The following is a 20,451-nucleotide window of genomic DNA, read 5'->3' as shown; positions in this document are numbered from 1 at the left end:
GTGTCCTTAAACTGTTAATTGCTAACAACTACTATTTCTATCGACTTTTACGCATTACGCGTGAGTGTTTCCACTCTGCACCTGAATCCCGTGGGCTTCCCACTTCCTAACTGTTGCTAGTGTAGTGTAGCCCCAGCGATTCCCTAGGCCTAGGCCTATCCTATTTCCGTGACAGTGGTCCTTATACCACTTACTTAGTATATGGTTTGCGTGGCCCCTAGGGCCTAACTGTATTACTTACCTGTGTGACTTAATGTATGCTTAAATAAGACTGTGTTGTACTTACCTCTAATCTCATAAAGAGTGCTGAGGGTTTGACTAGAATAAATACACTTTATTTTATATATATATCTGTTGTGGTGTCCTTTCATTTGGTATTCAAGGGATTATATATGGTATCACAGCTGGCTTCACATGCCATTCAGAGTTTAGCCTAAGACTGCTCTTGTCCATGCTACCACTAGGATAGCTGGTCTATAAGGTTGACTTTACAACCAATCACCATAAGGGTATTTGGACTGATATAAGGTGTACACTAGAACTAGTGACATCATACATCAGGCCAACTTCTCACAGCGTGGTACTAGATCAAATGCTGCTCGCAGATACAAGAATACTACATAAAGCTTCTGTTTCCTGAGTAGCACATATTTCCAGGTTAATAAAATGAATCTGAAAGCTTGGTCACTCGTGTTTACTTTGGATCGAAAGGCCGCCTGGTAAGTAGACAATATCATGTGGTCATCCATCCAGCATTGTAGTTTATCTAAGACTTGCCTAGGTTGTCTATCAAGCTAATGGGTCTGTAATTGGAGGGGATAGCAGCATCACACTTTTTATAGATGGTAATTATCACCGATCCCCTCCAGGTTTCTGGGATGTCCCCACCAACCGCAATACAATTAGACAAGAGATTTATGTACAGAGCCCATATCATTGGTTCTGATTTATATAAATCGCCCGGTATCGAATCAGGGCTATGGGCTTTGCCTGCCTTTAATCTGCTAATCGCTGGCAGGGTGTCCTCTAGGGTAAAAGCCAGTGCTGGGTTGTTTGCATTCGCCACAAGGGCGATGGTAGCTGGGCTGAGTTCAGCCCTGTTGGTGTCTGAATTGCCCTGGTCCTCTAATCTAGAGTAGAGTTTGGAAAAATGGTTCACCCAAGCCTCCGGCTGAAAATGATAGCTAAGAGTGGGAACATTCTCTGTGCTCCCCTTTGAAACAATATGCCAAAAATGGCCCTGCTTTGAGCAGCTGGGACCAAATCTTGCCAGTTTTTGTCGGCAGCGACTCGCTTGGCTTTGTTTATCGCTGCTTTATAACTGTTGCAGGCGAAAATTACTTTGGTTCCAGAGCGTTCTCTAACTGCAAATTGCAGAGCCTTCTTGGCTCTCTTGCATTCGTTGTTAAACCACTTATTTTCCCCTACGCAAGGGGGCATCTGCCAGAGCTATTTCTACTAAAAACAGTTTTTAAGACTTCAAAAAATGTGTGATGCACCGTCACTATATGCGTTAATTCTGGTTGTTGTGTGGTTCCCACGCCACTGCACAAGTTAGTTAAAAACAAAACGAAGGGCTTATATATTCTAGTATATAACTGACTAGGGAAATTCCTATCGAGGTTCGTAGCCGTCATTGTTAATAGTAAAGGATTGTGATCGCTGTCATCCCGTTGTTCAATACTCATATCTTCTACCAGAGACCAAACCCTAACATCTACGAATATGTAGTCAATAATACTAGTGTAGGCACCCCTTTTGAAGGTAGCCTTCCTCCCTAAATCAGATCCTGTTCTCCCGTTACATGCCCTCAAGCTCCTTCCTGTGATTAAAGAAGCAATCTGCAAGGAAACATTTGTTAGGCGTTGGCCTTGTTCGCCAGCAACCAGATTAGGGACACCCCAAAGCTCATCCTCTTTCTCGAGCAGAGCACTCAGTAGGATAGATGGTTCAAATGCAGCATTAAAATCCCCTGCGACTATAATTTTGGAGTTAGTTTGGTATACTCCAACCAAATCATTTAGCAGCGAGAGTACAGGAGATTCGCTGCTAGCTGGTTCTGACCTGGCATAAACATTAAACACAGTCAAGATTAAGCCGGTCAGAAAGACAAGCTGGATCCCCATAATATCTTGGGAATTAATTGGTAAATGCTCATACTTGCAAGCTAAGGAATTTTTTACAAGAATTAGCTGCCAACCACTAGCCCTACCCGTTAACTTGGACGGGTTAGCTTCCACATTATAAGTGGTATATCCATTTATATGTACCCTCCCTACAGCCCAGGTCTCTTGAAAGACACAGATATAATTTTTCCCTATATAGCAAAACTAATCTGGGTCTTGGAGTTTAGAGTGGATACCCACCAGGTTCCATGATAGTATTGTTGTTAAACAATACTTTTATTATTTACCTTATTTATGTTTGCGGGTACACACCCATGGATATCTATACAATAAGAGGAATCATTAGCACTGGTTGGGTCAATCGGGCGTGATCTTACGTGATGTTGCAACGAGGACGTAATCTTAGCTTTACTATGAGTGTTATTGAATAAATCGTCAATATTTGTAGTCAAATGTAGATTACTTATAATTGGTTCAACAATGTGGCTGCTATCCTGGGGTCCATGGGTTGGTTCGTTATCAATATTCAAGTGGGCTGCAATGGGTGCTTTGGGATCGGTGCTACTATTGTGCGTTTGCCCCATATAAAAGCTGCCAGTAGGACATTTCTCGGGGAATACCTTTGCAATTAACATATTAGAGGGTGTGGGATCGCGGATCTCCTGGACTTCTAGGCTGTCCTTCAGTATTGTTCCTCCACATTATCCCTTACAGTACTTATATCCATAACTGATCCTCCGTCCAACATGGGTAGTCAATCATTGTCATCAATGGGGTTGAAAACCTCAAAGTGATTATTCACAGGGATGGCATATCTATGCTGTCGCCGCCCACCCCCTAAGGCGTCCCCTTGTGTGTATGGTATAAGACCAGGTGGTTTATAGAAGTAACCAAGAGATAGGATACTAATCCCTGTTTTCTCTACGAACCAGTTACCCGCCCTCTCAAGTATTGCTTGGACCAGATCTGGTGACCCGAATGATAACACTACACAGTCGCCTCCTAAAGATGTTTTTTTTCGAGCTCCCTAGCCAACTGACCCGTCTCGCCATTTTAAACTCTGTGAAAAGGGGAGTTGATAGGCCTGTCCATACACTTATCTTTCTGAAACCTATACTGCTTTAAGTTCAAGGTAGTTTGGAAACCATGGCAAATATTCCACAAGTTAGAGGCAAGCTAGAAGCCAATAATGCCAAGCAGACACCTGAGTCTTCTAAAAAATGCTGGGATAAACATGAAGAACTAAATGCAGACTGAATCTCCGCAACTGGAGTCTTCCGAAAAGCGGTACAATTTACATGACCATAATAAAAATTAAAAATACTGATCAGTATCAGCATTCCGATACGCGTCCTTCTCGTTCTGTGGAGGACTTTACAGACAAGCGTACAGAGTGGTGGGTCAAGGCCAGGAATATGTGAACCCAAAGACTGACTCACAGTGCTCCTCTGGCGTCAGTATAAAAAAGGAAGATAAACTTCCATAACAAAAAGCACAATTTTAAAAGAAAAAGTTGGTGGGAATTTCCACAAAAAATGCTACAAATTCTCAGAACTCTACTTCGGAATTAGACGTGGGCGAGGTCCCGAAAGTTCGCCAGACTCTTCAAGGTTTTCTGGTGGTAAGACTCACTGATGAATATATACAGGTTAGAACTCCAGATCAGCAGCTTTATATCGCAATCAAGCGAGTTGGGATAAAGAATCACCATATCACGTTATACCTATAAGGTCCAGCCCACAATATCCTATTAAAATTAGAATATCAAAGTGTGATTGAGCCTTGTGTCCACACAATGAATAATCCATTATTTCCAGTGGTAAAAAATGATAATTTTTATCCTATAGTCTTCTAAACAGTTTCACACTGAATTTTGTTGTACAGAGTTCCTACAGCACGGGCTTGATAAAAAATATAGTTCGTAAAAAAAATACATACCTACATTGGACATTTCCAATGTTTTTTTTCTGCCTCAGTGTAGCCTCAGAATGGTGGAATGTGGCTCCTTTCTCCACGTTGGGAGCACAACAACGATTCTGTTGACTCCCATAGGGCTGAAAGGAGAACAGTCCAGGTCTGTTTGTTGCCCGAGTGATGTCCATCTTACAAGAAATTGACTCTAAAGCATTGTCTTAGGTTGATCACATTTACATCATGGACGATGATTTAAACATGCATTTAGCCAGAGTGTATCAAATTATTCTAAGATTCGTTAAATATGGCTATAAATTTAATTTAAAAAAATCTTAAATTGCCTTTCTCAGTGTCCTGTTTTAGGATATGAGTTATCGAATGAGGCAAAAGTTTGGCACCACATTTCTTAGAGAAATGTGCTCTATTGCAATCACTAAATACCTTAAAAATGCTTCAGTCGCTTTTAGGATTTCTGAATTTTGGTTGAACATATATACCAGATTATGCACAACAGGTAAGACTGTTGTAAAAATTTAATTAGTCCTACATTTTCTGATAAAGATTGGACCGTTGAACATAATTGTATTCTCTAGAATTTCCAGGCTAAAATGCTTGAATCTAAACATTTACATACATGTGTTAACTCTACTAATTTGGTGATCTGCGTAATTGCGCGTTCTAGTGGTTATACATATGTTTTATTTAATAAATGAGAAACAGTGCTTATTGCATATAAATCACATTTTTATTCCAATGTGAAATACACTTTGCTTCCACTTAAAACATTTTGACTGCAGTTCAGACAACTGTACTGAAGGAATGTCCAATGGTACAGGAGAGACGTATAATTGTGGTGTCTTCTGTTCCGGCCCTAGCGGCTGTCACCAAGGCCAGCGTTCCAAATGCAAAAGCCTTACATCCAAGATCGATCCAGTGCACCTTTTCCTTGACAACTACTGATGTAGACTATATTTTCAACCCTAATTTGAGAACACAGGTATATCTCCAGTATAAACAGTAATAAACCATGTCTAGTGTATGCCTTCATAATCTATACTGTACAAGTACTCAACTGTGTGTGCTGCAATCAACGGTGTCATGAAGAATGGAGTTTTTCAGGCACCATGGACATATACAGAAACTCTTGGCGACTGTACAGCTCAGCTTGTTGAATTGAAAGCTTTGTTTCTGGCTTTGTAGAATACAGATTCAGAATTCCCCACACTTATAGTGTGCAATTCCTATTACTGCATCCAGGCCTTTAACATTAATTTACCCAATTTGCATTTCAATGGATTCAGAGATTCTAAAGGAAATGCTATTGAGCAAAACCCTCTTTGGGGGAAAGTGGCGGCTCTGAAAGATGGTTTGCCACGGACTCGTGAATCACACATTGAGTCATTAGTATGTTAGTGTACACGTTGCAGAGAATTTGGTGGCTGATTAATCTGCCACAGCGGCTGTTCAGACTGTGTTAGTGGCTGTGATTACTCATTCACATACGAGACTAGATGATGACATAATGGCTGCAGTCACTGCCTAGGCTAGTGGCGAGCCCTTACCCAGAGGCTACTCAGCCAAAAACTCCTATCTTTTGAGTCCTCAAAATGTTGCCTTTGCCTGCATTCCCAGGGTGGGTGCTTGGGTGATACCCAACCGGGAGCACAGTTTAGAGTTAATAATAGCAGCTCGTGAGGGTTTGGTGTCTGCCCATGCAGGTGTGCCAGCTATTGTTTCTTTGTTACAGAAACAAAACTAGTGGCAGGGTCTTTATCAGCAGACTAGAAAATGTTGCACGCCCACTGCAGACACCACTTGTAGTTTCAAATAAGCCATTACAATGTGTCTATTTAGATCACTGCGGACCACTCATACATATGGTGCCTACAAATATATCTTAGTGACCCTAGATTCTTGAACTCGATTTCTATGGGTGTGGCCACAGCAATCGGCTGACGCCTAAATGTTATTAAAGATTTGCAAGTCTTTATCGGTACATATGCAGTGGCAACATTCCACTTGGACCAGGACCTGGCTTTCACCTCTAAGGCATACCGGGATAATATGGGTACCCTGGGTGTTGTGCATTATTCCACCCTCTATCATCCTGAGGTAAATTCAATAGTGGAACAGAAGAACTGCAACTCAATGCAGTCCTTTACAGCTACAGTATTAGGTTCAAGTCGTAGTTGAATTCATCACCTGTATGGTGTACAGAGAGCTTTAAATAATCCACCTAGACAAATGTTGGGTGGTCATTCCCCGTATGAATTTTTGTTTGGGATTCCAACGTTTGTGCTAGATCTTGATAACTGGCGCGCTGGCAGAGAGTGCACCCTTTGATATCAATGAACGTTTCACTGTCTTACAGGTATTACAAGACTTCTAAGACGAACACTCAAATTTAAATTCTAAACAGTCTTCCACTGACAAAGTTAAAGTACAGCCAGGAGTTTCTGGCTGGTTTTCTAAAGTTGCAGATCTAGTCCAAGAGAGGATTGCAGATAAAGAGTTTGGCCTGTCCTTTTATGCACCGGTGCCTGTCCTTGCCATTGAAGTTACTCAAACTGTGATTTTGCCACCAATTGCTGATTGTAAACAAAAACGTCAAGTTTTGATTGATTTAATCAAGTTACACCATCTGGTCAGTTCTCTGAAGTAGGCAATGAGTGTATCTGGGTAGTTAATTGTCACCTCTTCGTACCCAGCAGGAAATACCCCCTACATGCAATAGGTAGTCCTGATCGTGCTACTCCTTGGCTGGGATCTCCAGATGTTGAGCTTTCGATCATGCACATTGATTATGAAAACACAAGTTGTGTTTCTAAAGTGGCTTTGCCTTTTCTACTGCGGCTCCTTGCAGTGACGTTGCATATTATCAACTGTCTTTGGAGGCATCTACTGCTCTCCTTCGCGTGAAGAGGTCCCTGGTTTTACTCAGACTGCCTCCAGTTATTTCATCAACATTGATGATTTTTCTTCAGACTCTTCACATACCTCCTTGTGTGGTGTGCGTGGACTATTCCTTTAGCTGACAAAGACATATCGGATTCCTCCTTGGTCCTATTGTTTTCTTTCACTATTTCTTCTCATCCTTTGGATTGGATTTGATACAGTCTTCTTTCTCCTGTTAAATGGACACTCTCTCCCTAATTGTATTGCTCTAGAACTGGTAGATGATGTACTTACTCCGCATTCGTTTTCATATAAGGTCCGGAGAGGCTTGTCTCGTGAACACTACATTGTGATGCAGTTAAGAAAAAATTTGATCGCGCAGTAACAACGTTTCACAGTCCACTTTTTCGAACATTTATTTGTCCATTATTTTATCCTTATGAAATTATTTTGTATGATATGATTTTATGGTTTCTTTCAAGACAATCGAATAAAGCGGATTATGACCATGACCATTACTGCATTCCCTGTCCATGATGGTATGGTATTGTATGGGATAAAGTTCCCTATGATATTTTTGGTCACACAGAAACATTGCAGATTCTGTATGTAATTAACGTTGCTATGGATGACATCATTACCTCAGGTTCCATTTCAGATGAATGGGATGTTGTGACTGTTCCTAATATGCTGTCTGAATTAGAATCATACTCAGTATTTGAAAATGAATATTTATATTTGAATTCTGCAAATTATTGTAAAATGTTTTGTTATCAACATTACTCCCATCCGTTTTTACACAGCTAATACCCCACATGCTGTTTTTAATTATACACAGTGGGAACACTGTTCGACACCACCTGTGGGTAGTTTGGATACTTATTTGAAAAGGTTTTCTTATTTTTTCAGTCATGTTAGTACAGATCCTGTTTCATATTTTTATCAGCTTAAGCCTTCCCCCACCGTAGGAAAAACACGCTCAGTCAAACAAAGGTAATTTATTCTGATTAATTTATTTCACAACTATCACTGCAGGATTATGAGTATTGGAAAGATAATATTGGGCTCAAGCCTGTTGGGGGAACACGCTATTGGCAAGACCAGGGCACTGACGCTTTAATTAGAGCATGTCTGATCCCTTGGCAAATGATCTTTTAAACAAAACAGTACAGCAGACTACATTTTTTGAGTGGGGCAATGTTAAAAATGTGATTATGCCAAACAACCCCTACTACGACTGATACCAACGCGACAAGCATGACACATTTAAGACAGCATGGGTTTCTACAGGCTCGAGTAGGCAACATGAGTCGATCCTTCAAAGTACTTTTTGATTACTATGTGTATTGTGTATTATCAATTATCATATGCGCATTCATTTTCTGTTTAGGAGCTATGTGTTAACCCACTGATTGAATTCGTTATCTTATATGATTTATATAAAAAAAACAATAATAAAAATATCATAAATCTTCTTTATCAACTGCCTGATGCCTTCTATGAGTGTGTGTTCCTCTCTTTATGGTGGCAAATTTGTTTATTTAATCAGAGAGATCTTCCTGATCCATTGATATATGTTTAGGTAGAGCATATTTTTCTTGAGTTGTTGATGAGCTTATTTTCCCCTTCGCTCTCCTTATTATCCTAATTGGGGTACCCCTGTTTCTAGTGGACGATCCTTCAAAGTTAGTCTGTCACAATGGGAAACTGATATTGGATGCTATTGTTGCATACCTTTCATTCCCAATTCCGTACTATTGTTTGTTTCTTAGCCCTGAAAAAGTCGCTGCGCACAACGAAACACGTGTTGGCTAAGGCTGTTGTGAATAAACTGAAGCACATGTTCCAGCAAAGACTCAAGCTTTTGTTACACTGTTATTGTTATAATTGATATACTGTTAGCGTGTGCAGGGGACTGCTGTTCTGTTTTACCAGTGATATCCACACGTTGGGGAGGAGGGTGTCTCTCCCTACCCTTATGCACCGCAATCCTCACTCAGTACTAGAGTATACCTACCTGCGTATTCACCATGAGCGCCAATACCCTATAGAACCACCTACCAAGCAGTTTTTATCATCGAAAAGTCCGTCAACACCCGGCTGGCACACTTCATCGAAGCCAACAACGTCCTAGACACCTCTCAATCTGGATTCCCCAGTAACCACAGCACTGAGACCGCCCTCCAGAGACCGCCACAGAAGACATAAGCGCCCTCCTCCACCAAGGCTAAACGGCAGCCCTCATCCTCCTGGGCCTACCAGCAGCCTTCAACACCATCTCCCACCGCACACTAGCCACCAGACCCCATGGTGCTGGCATCCAAGAAAAGGCCCTAAACTGGTTACGCTCATTTGTTACAGGCGGAACACAGAGAATAAGACTCCTGTCCTTCCTCTCAAAGCCGACAGACATCAGATGCGGGGTACCCCAAGGATCCTCCCTCACCCCCACCCTCTTCAACAGGCTCAACATTGTCTCCTACACCAATGACACCCAGCTCATACTGTCCCTCACCAAGGAACCCGACATCACCAGGCACAACATTCAAGAAGGGATGAAAGCCGTAGCAACCTGGATGAAGAACATCTGCCTGAAACTCAACTCGGAGTAAACAGAAGTCCTCGTCCTCAGCTCCACCCCCTCTGCATGGAATGACACCTGGTGACCCCCGCCCTCGGAAACCCACCTACTGCGACAGACCATGCACGTAACCTCAGCATCATACTGGACTTATTGCTCACTATGAATCGCCAGATCAATGCCGTCTCCACCGCATGCTTCAACACCCTACGCATATAACGTAAAACATTCAAGTGGATCCGTTCCGACGCCAGGAAAACTGTCACTCAAGCCCTCTTCACCAGCAGACTGGACTGCGGCAATGCCCTCTATGCCGGAATCAACAAAAAACTCCTCTGCAAACTCCAGAACGCTGTAGCCAGACTAATCCTCAATATCCCACGGCACAACTGTAGTGGAGGCGGAACTACAGGTCCACACATTGCTATGTTAGCATAAGCGTCTTAGAAATTAAAACGCCATCTTGCCACTTATGCTGCTTTTGCACACGACACTGTAGATAGATGTTATTATATGAAAACTGCTTGCTTGCTTTTTCTTCACATGAGAACGGTCTGTTGTTCACATCCCTAGACGTGCACCGCCACCTTGGTCTGAACATTGTGTACAGCATAAGTCAGGGCCAACAAACAATGTATGCTTTTGAATTCATGTTGATCGGCCCACGCTATAGCCATAACATGCACAAATATCTGAAACTCGAGCGCCTTTAATATTGCAGTTTGCATGCATAAGATACACACTTTGAAGAAGACCTTTTCCAGACACAGAGCAAAGCTGATCCTGTGATGTGATTCACCTAAGCTGATATTTACGGTATGGGGTTTCCCATTCAAACCTAGAGACCTTCTATTAGTTTAATAATACTAGCTTACTATTGAAGGGAGGGTGGTTGTATTCCCACTATCATTTGTAATATGATTTCTCCCTTCATTTTCTATGGTATTATAACAATGCTGATGGTTTTATTCTTAATCATTTGTCTGCTTATGTTAGCCAAAGTACTGCATCTTAGGACACGTAGTTTATAAAATAAACATTTTAAACTTTACTGTGTCTTGGATTACTCTTGTTGTGGACTGATATGAGAATAATAACGAACAGGTATTTCTGATTCCCACCATTCCTGAGAGTACTCTAAGTCGCTTGTTCTGGGTTGTCTAATCATTGGTAGCTTCGAGATGATACAGAGAATGAATGAGATACTGATGCTAGTTGGATAGGGGTTCTGGGTACTGAAGTGAGTTTTTGGTACACCGCAATTCACTGAGGTCCTGGTTTCCTGCGCATAGTTCTGTGCATGAGCAGAATCCCTGCAACACAACCTCATCACCCAACACCTCTGCGACATCCATTGGCTCCCTATTGAAAGAAGAATAACTTTCAAGTTGCTCATGCATGCCTACAAGGCCCTCCACATCGGACCTTAACGACCGCCTCTCCTTCCACGCCCGCAAGAGAAACCTCCGCTCAGCCAACCTCTCCCTAGCCACCGTCACACGCTTCTACAGGTGTAAAGATCTTACCGGGAGAAGATTCTGCAGGAGCGCCACAGAGTTCCAAGAGGCTGTCGCAAAGGTCCCAACCTTCCACCACCACCTAGTGCCTCTATCGAACCCTAGAGTACACAGGCAATAGGGGAAAGAAGGGAAACAAAACAAGGAAAGAGGGGTAACAATCCCTGGAGCTGCTGTCTTCACCTCATCTGCGTGTCAGTGGAACCGTGTATCTAGGAGAGTACAGATACAGAGTGAGTACAAAAGACAGGGTGATTACTTAAGCCCCCCAACCCACCTAAATAGAATATGGAATGTCTACTAGTAGTGGATACCTAGCTCCCGAACAGTGACGACTGTTGTAGTGTTTTCTGAAGAAGTAGACAGGAAAGGCACAGGGTTAACAGGGTTGAGGAAAGCGCAGAGGCTTTGAGGAGTCTCCCATCGTCTACTAAGAATAAGGTTCCTAAAAACAGGAGCAGAAATTAGATAGCGCAGAGAAAGAGATCAACTATATACCCCTGATACCCAGTGCAATGTTACCGTCCATTCAAACTGGAGGAGTCCATCGGTGAATCAGGGTCACATCAGGTCCAGAGGTGGAGTTCTTCACCTAGCCCATTCAATACACGGAGCATTGATGAAGACCTGTTTCAGGGGTGACAACGTAGGAAGAAGCAAGGGAGTAAACTGATAGGAGCAAAGGATTTTGCCAGTCTGCAAAAGGTCCAAGGACTGGAGGCGAGAGTAGTTAAGCCCGGCCGGCCCACGGGACAAAATCCGGCAAGGCGGGCGGAGCACACCACAACTCGCGAAAGCCCCAACCGAAGGGAGCCAGAGGTACTGCAAAGTACCAAGCGTGTAGGAAACTTCACGTACAATAAACAAAGGATGTCCCGGGAAAAAACAGAGCTCTGAACAAAGAGCTGTACAGAAGGTAAACAGCTAAGTTACAACAAACACCGAACAAAAAACGGAGGTCAGAGATGCAAACGCCGTGAGGCGTAGGGAGTTCAAAATCCGAGTACAAAGCCGAAAGTTGCAAGAAACAGCCTGCGGGGCAACACTGGAACGCGAAGCCTCGAGACTACCGGACGGCAGGCTTTTCTACTTGCCTGACGCTGTCGAGCATGCGCGATAGCGAGCCGCCATGTTGGATCCGATCTCGGCAATCCGTCCGCTTTCTCTGCAATCATGACACAGGACAAGATCAGGTGGAAGGTCCTTCTCCTACCTTGCAGCCAAGACCTGGAACGATCTCCCTCTCTAACTCTGGCAAAGCCCGACACTGTACCAATTCAGGAAAGACCTCAAGACACGGCTCTTCGAATGAGCCCAACGGAGCTGCCCACATCCTCCCCTTAGCGCCTTGAGACCCTAATGGGTGAGTAGTGCGCTGTAGAAAACAATAACTGATTGATTTATTGATTTGCACCATTTCATAACTGGTATACTCAGTCACTGCATTCTGGGGTTGTCACTACGTAGGGTAGGGCCTCTCGCGGTTTTCCAGTTTCTAGTTATTTTGCACGTTGCCTGAAATTTACTAGTAACTTTAGTTTTAGCTGAATGGGGAAACCCTTCCAGTAAGCAACGCGCCGGTAAGCAGGGGACCTCCTTATCAATTGCCTCGCTCACCAGCTGTACCACCCCTTCCCAGTATTCTCTCAGATGGGAGCAGGACCAAAACATGTGCATAATATGGGCTTGCGCTTCACCGCATCGTGGGCAGGCCGCCTCTTCTACCTGGAAGTATCGATGTATTCACTCAGGTCAGCTAGGCTCCGTGGAAAACATAGTAGTTTATCAGTTTGAAACGCGCGTTTCGGGATATGTTAGGTATTCCGCCCAAGACATTGTCCCTGTCCTTCTTAGGGATTGGGGTATCTAAGTCTTCTTCCCACTGGAGTCGGAGTGTCTCTAGTGGACGTAGTCCATCTGCCCAAAGCACTCTGTATAGACAGGATGTTGCCTTGATGACTCCCGCCGATAGGGCCATATAATAGCAGCTATGGGGCTCTATGGATCCCGTCCTCCAGTGCCTGCGGATGGCCGTCGTGACAGCGCTGTGTAACAAGAAGTGTCCCTGAGGCAGGTCGAACTCCGTTCGGAACTCCTCGAACGGCAGCAACTCATTAACCCTGTACAGGTTGCCCATTTTGATCGCACCAGCCTCCATCCACACGTCTGGATCCCGCCAGTTGCCTCCATGTGGGAGGGCTTTTAGCATGTCCATCGGGATGTCTGGCGAGTACGGTACCCTCACCCCAATTCTCTGCTGTCCCCGTGACCAGCATTTCCTCTGCACCTTGAGCTCCTGGTGGTCAGTTCGGGATAGTCTGCGTACTCTAAGAAACACTCTGGTCAGGTCGCCCACCGAGGGCACGGTCGCTTTCTGGGCCTCAGCTCGCTGATGCCCCCCCGGCCACAGTTCGCACCAGCCACTGCAGCTGGGCTGCAATGTAGTAGGCCTCAAAGTCCGAGGCTGCCAGACCGTCCTCCCTCATCGGGCACTGCAATATCGTGAGGGCGATCCTACAGCGTCCCGAGTTCCAGATGAAGGCACGGATTTGAGAATTAAGCAATAGGGATAGTGTGTTAAAATAGTACAACAGGCGAGGAAGCGCTACCATCTTGAGCAGAGCAATCCTGCCAGCCACAGAGAGCTGCGTTCACCAGAAATCCATGGATGCGCTCAGCCCTCGCAGGACTCTCCTTATGTTGCCTTCGTAGATATCGGGCCAGGAATGGTATATATGTGCTCCCAAGTATGGGAGGGAGTCGGGCTCTCAGCGGAGTCTCGCCAAGTCCACCAAAGGACGCCCTGCAGGGGTCACCGGATAAAGCCGAGACTTCACGCAGCTCACGTTTAGTCCTGACATGAAGCCGAACCTCTCTAGCAGCGTGCGGGCTCCAGTCAGGTCCTCCTCCATCCCCTCTAGGAATAGCAGCAGGTCATCAGCGTAGAGCGCTATGAGGTGGTACGTATTTTGGACTTGCAGCCCTTTGTAGAGCTGCCCTGTTCTTGCTGCAATTGCAAGTGGCTCTGCAGCCAGGGCGAAAAGAAGAGGGGAGAGCGGGCAACTCTGTCTGGTGCCGCGCTCTACCGGCCACCTTTGTGATATAAGCCTCCTAATTCTCACTCGAGCTGTGGGCCTAGTATATAGGAGATTGGTCCATTGAATAAAACCCACCCCCAGCCCCATGCGCTCCATAACTTCATACAAGTAGGATCATTCCACACTACCAAAGGCTTTTTCTATGTTCACCGCCAGGATCGCCGCCGTTTCTGGGGCTTCGCTGTTTGCTTCTAGGACAGATAAGAGGCATTGTATATTCCGTGCCGTATTGCGGAAAGGAATGAATCCAGCCTGGTCTTTATGTACTAGAGTGGTCATAAACTGCAAGAGCCGAGTAGCTAGTATTCGGCTTGGGATTTTAGAATCTATATTTAACATTGACAGCTGGCGGTATGCCATTTTGTCATGGGCTAGTTTATTTGGTTTAAGTACAGGGACTATGATGGCTTCTCTGGTTGTATCTGGTAGGCAGCAGCTATGGTGGGCCACCCTGTAGAGCGTAAACAAGTGAGGGACTAGCTCCATAGAATATGTGGAGTAAAACTCTGCCGAGAACCCATCTGTGCCGGTGTTATGTTCTGTGCCATCTGTTTAATAGTACCGAGCACCTCGTGGGAGGTTATGTCTCCCCCCCCCCAGGGCATCTGCCGCCTCCTCCTCCGTTATCCACGGGATCTGGAGGCCAGTCAGCCAAGCGCGCACTTCCTGCTGATGGTTGGCAATAGGGCTCGCATAAAAGGGGCGAATAATATCCTGCAAATACATTGTTAATCTTCTCTGGGGTGTGTACTCTGGAGCCCTCCTCATCCTCCAATTCCAGGACGGGGAGCCACACGTGTCGGGGTTGGCCAGCCACGCCAGGAGGGCACCCGATTTATCCTGCTCGGCGTGGGTCCTGGCGGTGTACATCCGATAATTGAAACATCGGAGCCTCTCTACTTATGCTGCCACCTCCTCCCTTGCTGCCACCAGTTCACGCTTCAGCTCGGGAGCTTCCGGTAGCCTGGTTTCGATCCCATGCAGGCTGGTCTCAGCCTTCTCTATATCTTTTAGGAGAGATTGTCAGATCCCTTTGGACTCAGCAATGCAATGGCCCCTCAGCACAACTTTAAAGGCATCCCATTCAAGTTGGGAGTTGGCCACAGCACCAGGATTGTCAGCCCAGTAATGAGTAATTCTGGTCCTAATCGTCTCGCGGAAGGCCTCGTACTCATAGGATTCAGGCTTGAGTTTCCATGTATGGATGAAGGGTCTGAGGCGTGCCCACTTCAAGTGGAGAAGTACCCGGGTAATGGTCCGAGATAGTGCAGGACAGGTGTTCTATTTCAGTAATTAAACTATGGATATCAGGAGTGGAGAGAAATAAGTCTAGGCGAACGTGTAGTTCATGGAGACTGATCCATCGGGTGTTGGTGTCTCCAGGAGTCCACTAGGCCCCATTGCTGTTGCCATCCATGACCACATTATGAGTGTGCAGGGGTTTATCATTAAAGCCAACTGAATATGTGTTATAGAGGTTAATGCGCTGTTGCTTGAGCCACAGAGAAGCTTGAGGTGGTTACCTCACTGTTGTGTGCAAGTCATCATGGAAAGCAGTGGCACTGACATAGACAAACTGGGGGGGGTGGGGAGGGGGTAGTGGTCTTAAGGGTATTGAGGTAAGCAGCATAGAGCTGGTTATGCTGGTTTGTTTAATTGAATAATTAACATATTTCATATGCTCAATGCCCTGTGGTTGATTAGTGAAAGATCACAACATTTGGGGTCCGATGTAGGTGGCTAAATACCGGTCGGTAACCCCAAAATTCGGTAAATTTCAGGGTTACCGACCGGTATTTAGCCATTCCTAATGTAGGTGATAATTCGGTAAATACCGAATCGGTAAAATTCGATATTAAGAATTCGATATTTATGGATTATCTACGTCTGGCCCTTAAACACTTGCAGAGGTGGCACAATTTTCTTTTTTTTTTTTATTAAAAAAAGAATAAGACTCGGTATGCACATTGATTTCTCCTGGATTAATTCGAGAGGTCAGGCTGACCTAGTTGATAATGACAAATCCAGTGCTTGTTTTATCTGGTCTTGTGCAGTGGCCAATACCAAAAAAGGGAGTGGGGAGATCTGTAGTGTCAGAGAACTGAGAAATCATTAGAGGAAAAGCCATCACTGCTATGAGAAGCTACTCCAGTGTTTGAAGTGTAGAAGTGGCATTGCAACAGTCGCATATCATGGTTTAAACATCAGTGATAACCCTTTACTGAGCAGAGTCCTGCATTTTATTACATTTGTGACTGAGACACACTAACATTGTGATTGGGGTAGAAGCTTTCAAGTAACAAGTAATCAAATCCAGATGCATCCTATTGCACACTCAAAGGAACTTGTACGGACCCTAGTTTTAGTCATGTAAGTGCCATTATAAAAGGTTTAAACCGCAGAACACAGTCTAGCAAAATCATACTTGGCAATCTTAAGACGTACTCTTTCTCTTTAATACATTTAAGAACTTCTGATACAGCCATCTCTTAAACATTACTGCCAACAGTAAAAATTAGCCGGTAAATTTCTAGCAGGTAGAGAAGAACTACGTTATCTTTTTGAATACATTGATTAGTCACTGGACATTTTACATTAAATCAATAAAAGTCCAAGTCAGAGAAAGTTACATTTTAGTAGACGTTTAAATGGCAAGTTGAAAAGGATAGATGAAACGAGCCAAGAAAGAGCAGTAATGTAAAATATTTAGTTTCCTTAAAGATGTTAAATTTCAAAGGAAACATGCAAAGGTTCTTTGGTGGTAAAGGCTATCCATCTTTCCAAAGTACCAAAAGAAATAAGACTGAGCTGGTATGTGATAAAAGAGGAATTCTCAGGTGAAATCTCTGAACTAGTAGACCCATCCACTTTGAGGCTTCTGACATTTTCTTCAATACTTGAAATTCTAGGACACCTGCACATTTTCTGGAACCATGTTAATAACAGGACATTCTATTAATAATAAAAGGAAAAATTTTCTTCACATTGGCTCTCGTCTTTTCGGGAAAAACTCTATTTTTGAAGCATTATGTCCTATCGCCTAGATGTGAATAAAGTGTCTTCAATCTGCTAACCTATACCTCTTCCTGTGTTATTGTGGCAGGTGGTTGCAGCCCATGGACTCTGCCACTTACATGGATACACTCACAGCTCAGAAGCAGAGCTGGATCAGGTAGAGTGAAAATCAGTTTGTTCAATACCCCCCTCCCATAACCACCTTTGTGCATTTTCACTAGACTTATACAGTGGAATGGTCAACTATTTTAGAATGGCTTGCTTTACTTTGGCTGGGTGTTTAAGGGGTTGTTCTTCAGAGGGTAATGGGTTGGTGACAGATATTAGTGTTGAAGCAAGTAAAACACCTCCGAGGCTTAATTTTCACAACCACTTTTTGGAGCTCCCCTGGTGTTTTTTTGGTTACTGACTGCAAGGCTGCCCATCCTTCTCTCATAAGTGGTCTGGGGGCCTTCAGAAAACTGATGGCCTTATTAGCTATCAGGTGGGCTCCTCCCACTTGTCTTAGATACCACCTGGACATCCACGCTGGGGGCATGCTAAATATATTATAATGTATGGACTTATCCCATGCAGATATTTTATCTAGGTATCATGAAAAGGGTAGAACTGGGATTTTATGATGGAGATTAGTTAGACAATATTGAAAGATGCCTGTCTTATTAAAGGAAGCATGTGTGATAGGTTTTGCCTTTTAAGTAGCCAGCATGTTAAACGCTGTGCATTTTAAGCTCTGCAGAAAGATCGAAGGGTGATCCTCACTAAACCACGGTTGGGAATTCTTAGGTCAGCCAAATTTTCTTTGGACACATCTAAAATGTTGCTGTAATTAATTAATCATTAATCCTGCTCTGGTGTGCTTCTTGATAATTTGCTATATTTGACGATTAATTTTAAAAATCAAATATAACCTTCCTTGTTTGAGGAATTAACACTATACTTGTTTTCTTTTCTCAATACTAGATGTACCACAAGGAAAAGCTGATCCTTGAAGAACTGAACAGACTCACTGGCTCAAACCTTAAACCACTTACTAAGAACCAGTTCTAAATACCATTGGACTCAACATTCAGCAATAATTCAGTTCCACCTTGAGGAGATTGCTATATTCAGAAGCTCACAAACATTTCTAAACTCATGGTTCTCAGATCTTCTATCCTGGGTCCTTAAACTCGGAAAACCTCCAATCTTTTACAAGCACTATGACGCTACTGCAATAGTATAATCTAAAGCATGAAATCCATCTTCATCTACGAGGGAATCGGTGTTCAATACCAGCTTCAAGGATGAAATGAGACCCTATAGGCCATCTGCAGACCTCCTCACCCGCCCCAGATGGATCAACATTATGGTCCTCTGGGGCAGATAAGAAATGTTTATGCTGAAAGCATGGTAAGACATTTGAAATGCAACCACAAAACCAACTTACTTAGTTAATATTGAAGTAAAGGTTGCAACAATCCTGGTTCAACAGCTAAGATAGAATCGATAGAAAGTTTAATGTTTTAGCATTCATGAGAGGAAATAGATATTCATTCAAAGGATGATCCAGAAACGGGTACCGAAGGCCAAGCTCCTGCGAAAGAAGGTAACAGTTCATATGAAAAAATATCCAAAAGAACTAAGCCACACTCCATGGTCACATCATTTGCAGAGCAGTTGAAAATGGATCTGAGGAGAAATGGGCCAGAAATCCCACACAAATAGTAAGCTATTATACAGAAACATTGTGGATCAGAAAAACCTGGCAAGCTAACTTGTTTAATCCACAAATAAAAAACTCTCCTACAAAAATCTTCCTGCACATATAGTATATTGTAGACACCATAGATAATTACATTGTACAAATGTACCACATTCATCCCTCTGGCCCCCAGGGAAGACGCAGAGCTTGCACGGTTTGACCCTGACACTACGCAAGTCTCCCTTTACCCTGAAAGTGTCACCTCCTGGACCCAGAATGTGTACAGGAACCAAGAAGAAAGTGGGCACTACACAACTGGGAAGGAGGAGCATTCTGCCAGCATATCTTGGAGGGATCACTTGTAGAGTGGGGACTACATAGATCCCATTCATGCCATCATCATTTGGCAATACGCCTATGCCCTGCTCCAAATCAGTTACCTAGGAAGTGAAATCCATTTCCACACTGAGTGTGTGTTCTTCGTCACCTGCTGTAATTCCTCTTTCAGTGCACTGATGGTGAGCTGAAGATGTGGCTCATTTGTGGTCCATGCTTTTGTCATTCCCAGCATGAAGCAGATAATGAAAGAGGAAGAACCATGGAGTTGTTCAGTGATAATGGAATTTTTCATTGTTTACGGAGATCTGTATACTGCAAAAGAGAAATAATTGTGTTGATGAATATTATTTCTTTATAGCATTTTTTTCTTTAGTTGGACAATACAACATCAGTCTAAAAAGTTAATGTCTGGGTGACATAAATCGAAATAGTGAACCAAAAATAAAACCATACAAGACAAAGTTGAATGTCACGTGTTAAGGAGGAAGCCCACCATAACTACAGATGAGTAATACATTAAACTATAGTTAGCACTTCCTGTTTGTTGTTCTTTATAGTCCAAAACATCCTTCATATCTGATCAGATCAATTTCGTATTACATAAACAAAGGAATTACATTTTGTATGCTTTTTCTTATTTATTTGCCAACGCCCAGCATTCCTCCCAAACTACCAAGCCTCCCTACAAATGAAAACCACCCATCCGGGAAGGAGTGAGGGAGGTGTGTGATGAATGGGACAAGGACAACAGAACCAGGAGTAATGAAGATTACGGTTATTATTTAGACATTACCCCCAGTCCTCCCTCGTCCCGTTCATCAGTAGTGAGGAATACCAAAGCATCTCTCTGAACGTAAAACACACAAAGCATAAATCCACACAGACTACTATTGACTGCAACACCCAACAGTAATTTATTACAAAATATATTTTCCCATTAGGGTGACACTGAATGCAGCACTTCCACCCAAAATGAGTGCTGTCATGTAACACATTCTGTAATCTGTAATGCTGTACAAAGCTATTTTGTGCAGCCCAAGGGGTCGCCTGACAAATTTCAGCAATCAAAACTCTATTCAATTCTGCCCACATAGCCAAGACCACTCTTGTCGAATGACCTTGCACACCCCTCGGAGGAGAAGTCCGCAAAAAAGAGCACGCCAAAGAGAGCACTTGTTTAATCCAACAACTGATGGATGACAATGACACCTTGTCCCCTTTTGTTAGAAGTCCCAAAAGAAACACACACCAGCTAAAGGGTTTTGACCTGTCAACATATATC

At 43.6% G+C, this 20,451-nt stretch overlaps 1 protein-coding gene across 1 annotated transcript in view; it reads left to right on the top strand.

Annotated features, from left to right (window-relative positions):
- YBEY (ybeY metalloendoribonuclease) overlaps nt 1-19,705 on the top strand; it is a 64,311-nt gene extending 44,606 nt beyond the window's left edge. The window contains exons 5-6 of the mRNA XM_085645159.1: nt 17,235-17,303; nt 18,110-19,705. Coding sequence (XP_085501285.1) covers nt 17,235-17,303; nt 18,110-18,196 — 156 coding nt within the window. The 3' untranslated portion in view covers nt 18,197-19,705. The remainder of the gene's footprint in view (nt 1-17,234; nt 17,304-18,109) is intronic.
- Nucleotides 19,706-20,451: the final 746 nt, after the last annotated feature.

Source organism: Triturus cristatus, chromosome 3_1 (assembly GCF_964204655.1).
Source record: "Triturus cristatus chromosome 3_1, aTriCri1.1, whole genome shotgun sequence".
NCBI lineage: Eukaryota > Metazoa > Chordata > Amphibia > Caudata > Salamandridae > Triturus > Triturus cristatus.
The sequence above is the reverse complement of the archived record's forward strand: the minus strand, read 5'-3'. Positions and strand labels throughout refer to the sequence as shown.